Genomic DNA, 15,295 nt, shown 5'->3' with positions numbered 1-15,295 from the left:
TGCATACTGCATATAGCTTGCTTCCTTACGGTTAGATACCTGATACATCATAATAAACCGTGTTTTAACATAATAATTATTAACACTATTATAATACTATTATGACTCAACCACAAAAAAATCTATCTTATACCCAATTAATCATTAGTATAAAATATAGAGTAAAATAAATACTAGATAGGTTTTATAAAATGATATTCAAAATTTTCTAATACCCCCTATAAATCAGTGTAAATTAATAATAATAATAAATAACATTGTATCAGTTTAAGTTATATTTATCTTAACACTCATAAATATAGCGTGTATTGAGTATATCACTACACACTATAAAACTCCTAGAGACTATTTATTTCCTCTAGAAGGCCATTTTTTAAGAGAACTCAATTTTTATAAATTTTAAATTTAATTTTCAAAAAATATTCAAGAAATAAATATATAAGTTATAGACAAATTTTAAATTTTTATAAATATAAAATTTTTATTTGAACTTAAACAAACGAAATAAATTGATTTATAAAAATTACTTATTTTTGGGGCCCGATTTTTGTTTTTTATACCCTGCCAACTAAGTCTGCGAACTCCAATGGTTATTACTGTTATATTAGTATCTATAAAAATTGTTTTATTATTATATCACTGTATATACTGCAAATATTTAATACAACAAATATCAAAACAATAATGGTTTGGAAATTAGGTATGCACTATGATGGTGTCTTTTTTATTCACGATAAAAATCGTTTTATTTACCAAGATTTTATATTATTTACTATATTTAAATTATATAAAAGCCATTGGTTTCTGAAAGTTTATTCAGTGTCTGAAATTTCAATGAATTAAGTAGTTTATTTTGTTTTAAGTTGATAAAAAAAAAATAAACAAAAATCTATTTATACATGTATATTAACAGCTAAATTATATACTACACAGTAGAATGGTAATCTGAGAAAAAACAATATCATTGTCAAAGGTAGCCAAATGGAGATACACAAAAATATTTTAACCGTAAATATTTGTCGACAAGTAAAGAATTTTCAATTGCTCCGAATTCTTGACATTTTCAATGTTTCTGCAAGATTGTTTTAAACACGAGTCAGTAGTTGGAGTTTTAGAGTTTACTACTTTCTTTAAAACACTGAACTTAAACATAGCTTGTAACAAAAATGTTAATAAATTATTAAATAAGAACACTTAAATGTATTGCAAAATGTATTTTAAATTAATTTATTATCGTAATTATTTGATCTATGTGTTTTTATAGGCCTATAAAATGATAATTTTCATTTTTTAAACAACTTATATTAAAAAATCGTTTTTTCCTCAAAATCTAACAGTTATAAGTTACTAACTAGTGTGAAAAAATACATAGGTGATTTATTTATTAATTAAAAATATACTAAAAATTATTATAACAGTAAAACTTAGAATACTTAAACTGAGACTTGCATTTTTAAAAAAAATAATGAACTTTAAAAAAATGTAATTATAGATATTTTATAGATGCTCAATAATTGCATTAAAAATTATACTTAGATATAGTAATATTGATTTTAAATAAAAATTTCATAAGCATTATTTCAATTTTTTTTTATACAATCATTTTCTTAATAAAACACTAAATTTACGTAAAAATAATTATATACATAATAATTTGATAAATAATACATAACTACATAATAAAAAGCAGTAGGTACAATTAAAAAAAATTCTCCAACACTAAATGTATCATAAGAAAGTTATGAACAATAAATTGGCCATAGAAATAAATGTAATATTATTTGTTATGTCAAATGTGTCTAATTCCAATAAAATTAATATTATCGTTTTTAGGAAATTATTTCATATTCATAAACTTACTTTTAAGCTAAATACAACAACTAATAACAAGAAACAGTTAAATTATCTTTTAAGGATCTAAAGAAGGTTTATTATCTGTCAACTTTAGCTAGAAGCAACAACACAATTATGTTATAATAGCCCATAAATTAAACTGTGATAATATCATTGTTTGACCTTTCACTCTTTTAATTTTTATTATTAGTTTAATGAATGAAGTTAAGTATGCCCCAGACCCTTTATATTAAACTAAACAGTTTATAACTCCCAAATTACTTGTTATGGCAACTAACAAGCTAAGATATTTTAATAAATAATATTCAAATAATTTTATAAATATTTTAGTGCTTATAATGAACTTCATATATATTTTGATACTAAATATTTATGTTAAATTAAATCATTTGTTTTATTCACTAAGTACTTTAATTGTTAAAGATTATGTTTGTACGTGTCATCAATGTGCAAACAATAAGTTGTAAGTGTAATCTAAGTACATAATAGTGACTACAAAGCAATATAAAGATCATTATATTTCCAAGTAAATGCGAAGATAAATAGAACTTAATTTAATTTAATTAAATAATAACCATTGCAGTATATAGATTTCTCATAAATTTCTTATAAAAACTTATATATATATATCTATTTATTTATTTATTTAATATAGTACCAAGATAAAAAATAACTTAAAAAAAATTACAATATTACACTTGTGATACTTGAAAAATGTATAACAATAATATGATTGGTATATTGAATGAATTTCAAAGTATTAATGTATGTGTACCTAAATAAATAATAATTATTATAAAAACTGAAGCTAAGCTGCAATCTTTTAACACGTGTATTCTTCAAACTTTTAATTTTTGATTAACAGTTGTTACAACACTGTGTGATAGTTTAACTAGTAAATTAAAACATATCTAAATATGAAATACACAAAAATATTTTAAATTATCATCTCATGAAGAAGATATATTATTTAGAACCAAGGTACTGTAGTATGTATTATATTTGTTTCTATTGGATTTGGATCGTAATCCTTTAAGTGTTTTATGACGAAAATGGTAGGTACCTACTATTGTTTTACGGTTTTGTTCCTTTGGTGAATTCAAAAATCACGAATTCACAATTATAGGTAAAATGAAACACTATACGTATAATATTGATATGACTATAGTATAATATGTTGAAGTTTTATAAATTTTAATTAAATTAAGTAACTGAACTGTTTCAATATACTTAATTATTATATTAAAACTTAAAATTTATGAAAGTCATAAAAATAGATGTATCGTAATTCATAGTTATATTTAAAATTTAAATTTTAAATTAGTAAATATGTCTAGGCTTAAATAATTCTTAGTATAGATAACTAGACTAAGCTATAATCATTAATAATTATATAAGAAATGAAAAAAACTGAGACATAAATGGTAAACTCCATAGAAATGTATGTAATAGAAGTAATAAACTTATAATAAAATTAGTATGCCTAAAACTTTTAACAAATTGACATGAGTGACTGCGAATGACAACTACATATAAATTACATACACCTCACTATGGTTTAGACCAGTGGTTCCCAACCTTATTTATTCTACGCCCCCTTTGTAGATTTTCAAAAATCTCACGCCCTTCCCCCACCTATAAATTGAAAAAATTATAATTTTTTTGTTGACTTTACATTTTACAAATAAACTATATAATATTCGGAAAGACTACTTTTTTTATTGATGATAATAATTATAAAATATAAATAATTGTAAATAATATAGTATTAAAGTGGAATTTTAAATATAATAAAATTTGATAAATAAAAATTTTACTTTGTGATGATTACTTGCGCCTCCCCAGCGATGTGTATACGCCTCCCAAGGGGGGCGCCCCCCCCAGGTTGGGAACCACTGGTTTAGACCAATCAAATAAAATAATAACATTTTACAAGACATCAACGAAATGAGGCTTTCATGGATGAAATTTTCGTCCTGTAGTTTTCCGTTGACCGGAACCATAGCGCAGGTAAATCAGTAAATAGGTTAGCACTTAGCAGTAGGTCAATTCCCGGTATATAGGCTAGTTTTTGAACTTATAACAAGTGCGTATAGATGGGTTAGAGTGCGGCGTAAAACGTGCTGCAAGCGTAAGTGCGCATTAGCGTCGGCCATAGCGGAACAGCAATACGCGAACAAATGTTTGACAAATCCCAATACTTATACAAAATAAGTATAGTTTGTTGAAAGGTCGTATTGTGCGGTGCAACGAGTCTCATTATAATTCTAAAGCTCGCCAAACTATTGAAGGGGTGAGAACAAGGAGCCCTTTTTCCCAGCTAGGGTGTGAGATAAGGGTGAGTGATGTTTTCCGCGTGTCACCATCGCCACCGCTTTCGGTCCCCCGCCCTCGAGCATTATTATTCATCAACGCGCGACTACTCCGGTGGTGGTCACCGAAACATATTCTCTAGTCGGTAGGATCTATATGGGATCTGCAGCGTACGTTAATATTATTATTGTTATCGTTATTTGACCGGAACACGCATTCGGCTCCATCTGAGCGATGACAACTGTTTTACGTGCATCGTTTTGTCAACCTCCGTCAGCAATCGTGGACCGACTAGTCCTGCAGACACCCGACTCATCACCCCACCTAACACCAAGAATGACATATATTATTAAATAATTCGATGGAATGTACACGTATAACTTATCACTGCAGTGTGAATAGGCCGCAGATTTTTTTCTTTTTTTTTTTCTTACGCCAACGATATTTTTACACAATACACTTTAATCAAAATTTCAATTGATTTTCTCATTCGCAGGTCTCTTTAAAAAAAACATTTCAAATTAATACACAGTTAATCTAGAAAATTTCGTACTTTAGTGATATTACCTAAAATGTAACCGCTGTAGATAGTTCAAAATTATAATAATTTAAGTAATCAAATAAGTTATGAATAATTGTAAAATTATTGACGATCACTAAGTACGAAAAAAATTATTATTTATTTATATTTTCATGCAAAAATTAAATTTCATATCGTTGATATTTTTCAAAGAATCCTCTTCTTAAATAATACACTCGTAGATACTTATACCAAACTAAAACTACTATTAGCAGATCAGTTTTAAAACTACCTGCAGTATACAATGTGGCCCATTATGTTTTCCTGTAACGCTAAAATAGGAAAACAAAAAATACGATTATATTCGTCACTGTGTGCAAAAAGTATGTACATTCTTATATTCGAGATTGAAAGTTTGTGAAACAATTATAATATATTTTGAAAGAATACTTCATAGAAAAAATATATAGGTACATTAACTGAAAATCTATTATTTGTAACATAACTATTTAATAAACATATTTTTATAAAATTATTATTATTAATTCAATAACTTTAAAAATAATTATAAACGCATATTCAATATCAAATTAAATCTATGTATATGTATTTTTACTAACTCTTATATTGAATATCATCTAACATGGTCAATAAGGTAAAATGAAAAACGATTTCCATTCGTGCTATGAGTTATAATATGGTAGTAAGTTGCCAAAACTTCTACTACAAACGAACGTGATCGACCCAGTTTTATACTTTTTCTCATCATAGTAAAAAATAAAGAAATGAGAAAGGAGGAAAAGTTCGGCAATATTCTATTCGGTCGACAGCGAGCACGAAAACACAGCCATTGATGTTTCGATAACATAAACAGATAAATATAACAAAGAATTACAAGGAAACGGTGGTGGCTTTTCTTTACCTATAGTCCAGTGAAATCCTCATTCCTAGTACATTTCTCAATTTCCTTTTTTCATCAACGCCCTACCAAAAGAATAAGCGTAGGTCGAATTCCTTAAACTTCAAGCCTTAAAAAAGTTTAAGTCGATCACAAAAAATAAATAAATTGTGTAAATGAAAAAAACATCAACTCGTCCACTTCAATTTAAACAGGTACTTTTCCGATGTTTTTTTTATTAAATGATAAGTAAGTAAACATAAAGAAATTATAAAGAAATAGTTACCTTACTCATCAAGACACCCGATTGTCTACTTAAAACGCCATCGTAAACAAAATGATCATTTATGACTACAAAATGTAAGCATTGTCACACAACGCGGACACAATGCCTTGAGACCAAAAAGTAATTTTAAGAAATCAGCAAACACAATATCCTAAGAGTACAATAAACTTTGGCTCTAATTTTCCAATTATCTTAAATAAACCTTCTCTTTATAGTAAAAAGTGTTGTAAAATGGAAAAAATGTCTTCATTTAACTATTTAAGTTTGATATGTAATTTTTACAATGTTAGGTATTAATTATATTATTTGAATACAAAAATTGAATCATGTTCAAATAATAGATAATCATAATGATAATAATAACTAATTAGGATAACATTACGTTTAAAAAATTATTAAAATTATTTACTTATGATGAATATAAATTTAAATAACTTTAACTTTAAGAACAAATATTTTGATTTCAACGTTTAAAATAACTAACAAAATTTAAAAATAAACTTTATATTTTAAATTAATAATAATATAATATAATACTTAGGTATACTTTTACTTTTATTAAAAAAAAAAACCCGTGAATTTCATAAATAGTCAATGTATTACCTCAATAAATTTTTATATGAAATATTCAGTTAAATATCTATTTATACTATATACATAAAACATTTTAAATTAAGAGTTTAGATAAACATAATACAAAATTTGTATTCTTCATCCGAATACAATGCGAGCTATACTTTAATACAAACCAATCATATATAGTTTTTCCAAGAGTCGTTTTTTAATAGAACAGTAAATAGGTTAAAAAAATCGAAGTATGTCTAGAATGTTTATACATTTGAATATACACGTCTATTCACCCTACCAAATTCCATTACGTAATGGATTTCCATCGCATCGTATACAGTCTCTTTTGATCCAATACTAAACCTCAATTTCAGTAAAAAAACAGCACATACCAGCACATGTATATTTTCTGCACTTTCTATTATATTTAAATATTTTATAGAAGAAATCACTTGTATAGCACAAATGATACTATTAGAGTAGACTAATAATATTATTAATAATATTTATTATTATCTTAATAATTTATTATAAACTGTAATACATTGATAATAATCATAAGTATGAACGAAAAATTAAATTATTTTTAATGCAGTCGGAAAATAAAAAAACCGATTTACTAATTTAACAAATATTCATCAAAACTACTAAAGTATACTTATGATTACTGTGTATAACACATTACATATTATTAAGTTTTTAACACATGTATGGTTGTACTCAGGTTGCTTGGATTAAAGCAGATACTAAAGCTATATTAGCTATTCACGAACATGTTATCACGAACAATGATAGGTTGTCCGTTACGCACAATGATTTTAACACATGGACTCTAAATTTTAAGGCTGTCCGGAGAGAAGATAGAGGCACTTACATGTGTCAAGTCAATACGGATCCAATGAAAAGCCAAGTAATATTTACTGAAACTTTACTTGATTAAAGCATAAAATATATACTTTTAATTGGTTAACCTTCTATATTTTCTTATAGAGTGCTTTTCTAGAAGTAGTTATACCACCAGACATCGTTTATGAAGACACTTCCGGAGATATGATGATCCCTGAAGGTGGTTCAGCTAAATTGATTTGCAAAGCTCGAGGATATCCTGAACCAAAGATATTATGGAAAAGAGAAGACGGAGGAGATATAATCGTTAGAACTGGAACTACAGAGAAAACCAAAAGTAAGACGAGTAATATCACAGCATTTATAATGTTTCACGAAATAAAATTTAAATTTATAAAGAAAAAAAATATAATCTGTACTTTATCTAATTAATGTAAATACCACTAAATAATAACTGTTAATAAAGAAAATTGTTAATCTGTAATAAATGTTAAAACTTTATTCTAGATAAAGTACTAGAAAATGAGTTGTTATTTATTATTTTGAAAACAAATCTTATAATAGTTATAATCTAATATACAAAAAAAAAAGGATTATATATTATACTCATAAGTTTGTATAGATGTTATAATATAATTGAACCAATTAATAAGTCATGTGTAAGATAGTTTAGGCTAGGTTATGTATACTAGTTTTATTAGAATTTATTAAAAGCTCCTGAATTATTGTAATACATAAATTACTAAACAACTATTTTCAGATAGCATAATTTTTAACTTTTTTCGTTATTTTAAACTTAATTGCTTATTTCATAAAACCAAAATAATTATTTGTACATTTATAAACATGTATAAGTTTATACCAAATTAAATCGACAAAATTTATAATAGGTTCATAATATTAATATCTGTATGGATAGAAACATACAACTTTATAGGCATATTATATGTATATTGCATATATACCTAAAATAAGTGTAAAATAATGAGATTTTTATTTTTTTTTTTTTAAATGTAGTTACTTTCGTTAATTATTTATGAAATTCAAAGAAATTATTTACACAAATATTTCATACAATATTTATTTTTTTTTTTTTAATTTATCTCAGTGACATCGGTTGAAGGTGAATCATTACTTTTATCAAAAGTGACAAGATCAGAAATGGGTGCATACCTTTGCATTGCGGCCAATGGTGTACCACCATCGGTTAGCAAAAGACTAATGCTTCACGTTCATTGTAAGTTTATATTCATATGAATTATTCATTATGATATTCTATTATATTATACATAAAGATAAAGCTGAAAAATTATTTTTTTATGGTATGTAGATGAAAAAAGAAAAATCGACGTAATTTCCTCCACCTAGTATCCCTTGGCGATCGTTCAACAATGGCACAGTGAAACAGATTTAAAGTTTTTTCGTCCCGATAGGGTTAGGTCTGATTGGCATTTATCACCAGTATCGAAAACGGTTCAAGTACAAAAGAGCATTAATAACGTCCATCTCTACTATCATTTTCTCTCACTCTTTTTAAAATAAATATATATGTATATATTATATATATATATATATATATATATTGATTTGTATAAAAGCCGATATACAGTACAAAACGGAATCAGCTGTCGACGAGAGCAATTTTTTTACTATAGAAAACTCGTCAAAAATTGAGAGAGAATACCATTACCCTATACACAAATCACTTTTTTGGTAGAATAGAGGATATAAAGCCGGTAAAGCATTGTCGATGATCTCTATTGTATGCTAAGCAAACGTGAATGAAATAGTGGGTTAAATATTAATTTTTTCGATTTGAATATACATTGAATACTTCACATTTCCAAATTAATTAGTTAATATAAATTGGTTAAATAATGCAAGTCATATCTTTAATAATTGCGTAGTTACACAAATAAAAACAAGCATTAATAACCAAACTTTATCGAAATACTATAAAACAAAAATGTTCAATATTATGTACAAATCTTAGTTTAAAATTTAATATATATTAAATAAAGGTACCTACATGTTTTTTTTTTATTACGTTATTCAATTAGTTATCAAAAAGTATAATATTTTTAAATATTTTTTTGACAACAATAATACTTAAATTAATAGTTATTAATATTAAATGCATAATTAATTTATACCATAATTCAATACTAATGCTCTGAAGATCTCGATAAATTATTAAATAAAGGTCTCTATTACAAAATTAAAAATTGGTTTTTATATAACAATAAAAGTAATCACTCGTCGTTTAATCACAGTTAGTGTGTGTGTTTTATTATCTTTTTATAACAGATCGATATTCAATAATAACAATATTAACCTATAGTTAGATTATATTTCATATCTAAAAAACATAAAATTATATGGATTTACTTGATTAAATAATTATTATATAACTCTTTAATTTTTCCTAATATTAATATTTAAAGAAAAAAATTACAAGTATAAATTAATTTTAAGTTAATTATTTCAATTTATCTTTTCCTAAAATGTATTTTTTATGCATTCTTTTATTTTCCATATAATTATTTTAAAATGGTATCTTCTAAAACACCATATATTGCTATGAGTCTAATTTACTAGTATAATTTTAACTCAATAAAAATATTATATGCTAATAAATCTCTTTTTTTATTCTACAACCAGTAAATAACGTAACGTAACTTGACACTTTTAATAGCATACATAAAATACGACACATTTGTCACCACCGTTGTTGGAAAAGAGGTGAATGGTCAATAATTAATTAGGGAAGGGTTATACTAGTTGTCTTGGTTGTGACGAGACAAACGTTAATCTGTTTAGTGGTATTGCTGTATAGAATGTGTTGTTTAAAAGGGCTGTTCATTAGAGTCCGTTGACGTTTTTGGCCGCTATAATGGAATTTGTCCTGATGCGGAAATAAATAGTTGTCGAACAAACCACTCCTGTCTACTATCACTCACCGTGGTAGGAGGAAGATAGATATAACTGTATATAATAAATACGTTTTCGAAATCGTATTATCATTAATTTCAAAATAATTTATTTATTCTTGAATTACATTTCAACTCATCCGTTCAATGTATCCATTAAAAACATACATTAATCAAAATTATGTATTTTTAACAAATAATTTATTTTATTTACGTTTTACCAAATACTATTTTAAATAATTTCATCAAATATTTCATTCATATAACAATTACAAATTAGAAGAGATAATCTATAATTTCCATAACTGTACATAAACTCATAAAATACATGTTTATTGTTTATATAAAATTTACAATAACATTTCCTGTGATACATATTATAATTGGGAATGGAGTATTAAATCTATTCAGTTTTATCCGTATTTTATCGTACCTAAAAATGTTTAACAATTATAATCCTGACTTTCAAGAATTAAACTTATATCACATGCCTATATTATATTTCGATCGTGTTCCGACTCTGAAATGTATATGGTAGATCTATATATTAAAATTTAATTTTGAACGAATAATTTATGAGTTATAAGTATTTAAAGTTTTGATGAGCAGAGTGAAGTAGCACAAGGCTACCCCGCAAAATGTTGGTCCACTACAGACTCTACTTGTCAAAACTTCAAATACTTATAACTAATTAACCACTTGCCTGAAATTTGATTTATATATATATATATCAAAATACTCTGAATAATATTCTGTTTCCAAATATGAAATAAAAAATATAATATGTTATTATTTTAAAAAGTAAAACTTGAAAACTTTTAACGATAACAATTGTGAATAACATAATTTTTCTCAAGTATATTATTCAATAACAACTTAAAATTATGTGAAAAAAATATTTTTAACAACGCTCATAATTTTTGATATCATAAATGTTTACTTTAAATAAACCACCTGATACATCGTAATTATATATTATATTTTTATTTTATAGATATCTAAGATACAGAAAATTTAAAACAGTGAAAATAATTGTTTAACTAGATCTATTACTAATCAAAAAAAATGTTCAACTATAATATACAACAAAATTCTAAATATTATTATTAAACTAATGTAATTAACAGATTTATCAATTATAAAAAAAAAAAAAAATGTAATAAATTCGTGTTATGTAGTAATAAATGTTTCATTGTTTTCATTAAAATATATTACCTTTAAAATGTTTGCAACTATAGAAATATAAAAATTATGTGGATTATTAAAGCATTAAAAGAAATAAAATATGAATACGAATTGTATATAAATAAACTAAGGCTTTACTTAATAACCTTATAGTATCTTCGTTAACATTATCATTGTTTTTATTAGTTATCACAGATGATACCAAATATTCTTTGTAAAATTCTAAACTTATTTTGAGTGAGATATTACAATTGTATTGACAAAATAATTTTATCCTTTGATAATATACTAATTATCTTATATTTGTAATTAAATAATACATTTAGTTAACGTGTTTTTATCAAATTATAAATAAATTAGATTATTCACTAATGACTTAATTTGCTACTTCTCTATGTAGATATTCAAGTAACCTTTCCAAGAATTATAATTACTTTGGAAGTTGTTTAATCATACTATCCCTATGCATAAATATCTTGGTACCTTTTCAGCATACCTAAATACTTTACTTCGCATGTTAATTTAAAATTTTTTTACGAAAACATCAATAACACCAAATAAAACACAAAAATATTTAAAATATTAAGATAATCAAGTATAAAGCTTGAGAATTTTTTTATTCTTTAACATACAAAATTATAATTAATTTGCCAATGAAAAGATAATGTTTTTTTAAGTGCATATCGCTCATATTCTGAATTTTAATTTTAACAGTTAATTATTTACTATTATTAACTTATGAAAATAAAAACTATGCATCATTATTAATATAATACACATAAAAATTCAGACTTTTTACAAAAAAATTTAAATAAGGTATGTATTTCAAAACTTTATATTTATAAAAATGTAACTAATAACAAAAATATTGAATTTTGTTAGCTAATTTAATGTTATTTGAGTACATCGGTAAATAATATAATTATATAATTATATCAACTATATTATTTATAATTAATTAGTGAGCTAGTTTACAATGCTAAAACATTGAAAAAAATATTTTCGAATTTTAACTCAAAAATATTTTCTCACTTAAACATACTATACATATATCATATTTATTTATAAAAATTAATCATAACTAAAAAAATATTTAAGTAAACGTTTTGCTTTAAAATGATATTTAAAATATATTGTCTATAAATGAGTATATATATGTTTGTTGTTTTATTTTTTTACTTCGATTTATTCTTTGAGAAAATAATGAATAAGCCCCACTAATTATGTCAAAATGATACCATTATTATAAGATTACTAAAGCCAATGAAGACTAAATAATTCAATACTTAACTCAATTTAAATATCTAAATTTATTTACAGTAATAATTTCAACTCTATAATTATTGATTACATTTTTTTTTTTAAAGTACCTATACAAATATGTTTTTACATTAAACTATACATTTAATTATCCTTTATAAGAACAATATTTATTTTTTGATACTTATTACTCGAAAATTTTGCAATAAGACAATAAATGTAAATTGTAAACTATCACCTCTAATTTAAAATATTTTATATATAAAAAAAAAAAAATCTAACCATGAAATAAGTTTAACATAAGTTAGACCAATTTAGTTTTTAGATCTCCGTGATAAAGGTCAATATAATTAATGTAAAACCAAAAAAGAAACAAAGTTTTCATAAAATATTCAAATATTTAACCAAGTATCACTAACACCGGACAGATGCCAAGGGGACACTTGCATAAGTAATGGAAATCGATTTTGTAATCTGGTCTCACGGAAACTTTCAGTTTTTAATTAAAAACTTACTTTATCTGAAAGCCGACAAAATTAGTTACTTTTCAATTTCTCTGTAACCCTAACAAAAATAAGAAATGAATAAAAGGGTGGGAATGAATATTATTTTGAAACAAAATGCAATATTTATCAACAATTTTGTAGCTTCAATTTAGCAAATTAACATTCTAGACTATAACTAAATTTTTAAGATAGCCTAAAATAACTTTTCGATAAAACAAAATAAGTTTGCTTTTACATATTTGTCAGAAATGAAATTCTTATAAAACAGATCGACGAATGCAAGCGAGTGAAATGTAGCAATATAAATATTCTAGATTGATAGGGTGATGGGAGGTAGAAATTCAAAGAATTTATTATATAAACCCACTCCGCTTAAGTATAATTTTATAAATCGTAAAATAAAAAAACTTAAATATACTTTTTCATGCAGTTCATCCATTGGTTCAAGTTCCAAATCAACTAGTGGGAGCACCTCAAAAAACAGACATCACTCTTCAATGTTATGTCGAAGCATCACCAAAATCAATCAATTATTGGACAAGAGAATCAGGTAAATACACAAAAATTAATAATTATCATAAAAAAATTTAAATTAACTTGAAAACATTTTATGTGTATGAAAACGAATTTCCTAATTGTAATAATTTATATTTATTTTTTTTTTTTTTTCTAATATTTATAATATTTTGAAACCAATGGTATAAAAAATCTCATACGAAAACTACTTTAAGCTAACTCTCATTTAAAATAAATTTATGACTCTATCAGTTTACCTTTACATAACAATTTACTATTAGAAGCAATACACAGACACAATTACGAAACCTATTATAATTCCTAAGCGATTCTATTTCTATTAAACATTATATGAAAACATCATTTAATATAGTATTAATTATTCCGTACCAAACATATAATAATATTATCATCTTTCGGTCTTCTAAATCGGTATTCCTCAACTTTATTAGAATGATTCTAATAAAAAAAAAAAAAAAAAAAAAAAAGTTAACTGATAAATACTACTTTGAGTTGGTATACAGATTTAATTTAATATTATTATTATTATTATTATTATTATTGTATTTGCTTTTTAGGTACTAAATACTCGTATTTTAAATTAGATATTAAACCCCATTTCTGAAGCTTGCATAACGCACCAGTTGATGACCGCTGGTCTAAATTATATTCTTATCATATTTTATACGTAATAATAGTTTGAAATTTAAATGAATCACAAAAATACATTAGGTACTACTTGTAATACATAATCCATACATACAAAAAAAAAATTAACATCCAAATAAAAAAAATATTACTAGTCTTTTTTGTAATGTGATGACACAATAGAGAACACAAAGGCCAAATGCAATATAATATTATAAAAGGGGTGGTTAAGGTGAGGACGTTGTTAGTTTATGTGTGTGTGTGTGTGTGTGGTGTCTGGGGTGGTGGTGAGAAGAGGAAGGCAGCTAGGTTGACAATATAATTGTATTGGTTCAAAGGCTACGCGCGCGCTACCACCACCACCACCACAGCCGCCAGTTGATGGCGTTGCAAAATCTACGACCCCGGCCAATTTTGTACTGCTCTCGATGTCCTCTTCGTCCTCACCCGCTTTCTATTCACCTCGCCGCACTGCTACGCGATGACTTTAAAAAGCTCCGACCACCACCGCGACGGTGTGTACACTTTATTCAAAGCCATGCTAATAAATGTAATTTACATATTTTTCAAATAATTCTATCCGGTACACTGAGTCACCGTGTGTAGCGTCTATGTGCGCCTGTGTATGAGTGTGTTACGTATACAATACCCACACACGCGCGCGCGCATGCACATTATATAGGTATAACCATGTATAATGTATAGTATACACCATTATACCCACCACTATACCATCAGGAACCTGTGTGGGGTGAAAAGCACCACCTAGCGCACCATGTTTATTCCCCGCCAACCTGCAATCCTTGTACCAAGCCCGCTCCTGATCCCTTGCAACTTTTAGCCACGATCGCCGGTTACCGTCCTGTCGCGATAGTGTAGGTGGAATAGTTATAGTAGTAGTAGTAGTAGTTGTAGTAGTAGTAGTAGTAGTAGTAGTAGTAGTAGTAGTAGTAGTAGTAGTAGTAG

The 15,295-nt window shown here is 25.5% G+C and overlaps 1 protein-coding gene across 1 annotated transcript in view; it reads left to right on the top strand.

Annotated features, from left to right (window-relative positions):
• Positions 1–7,144: 7,144 nt before the first annotated feature.
• Positions 7,145–15,295, top strand: part of LOC112599764 (lachesin-like) — a 13,156-nt gene continuing 5,005 nt past the window's right edge. The window contains exons 1-4 of the mRNA XM_025346823.1: positions 7,145–7,348; positions 7,429–7,621; positions 8,393–8,521; positions 13,596–13,715. Of these exons, the coding sequence (XP_025202608.1) occupies positions 7,145–7,348; positions 7,429–7,621; positions 8,393–8,521; positions 13,596–13,715 (646 nt within the window). The remainder of the gene's footprint in view (positions 7,349–7,428; positions 7,622–8,392; positions 8,522–13,595; positions 13,716–15,295) is intronic.

This window comes from Melanaphis sacchari, unplaced genomic scaffold (genome assembly GCF_002803265.2).
Source record: "Melanaphis sacchari strain LSU unplaced genomic scaffold, SCAv2.0 Contig54_pilon_pilon, whole genome shotgun sequence".
In the NCBI taxonomy this organism is placed as follows: Eukaryota; Metazoa; Arthropoda; class Insecta; order Hemiptera; family Aphididae; genus Melanaphis; species Melanaphis sacchari.
Note: the sequence above shows the minus strand (reverse complement) of the source record. Positions and strands in the feature narration are given on the sequence as shown.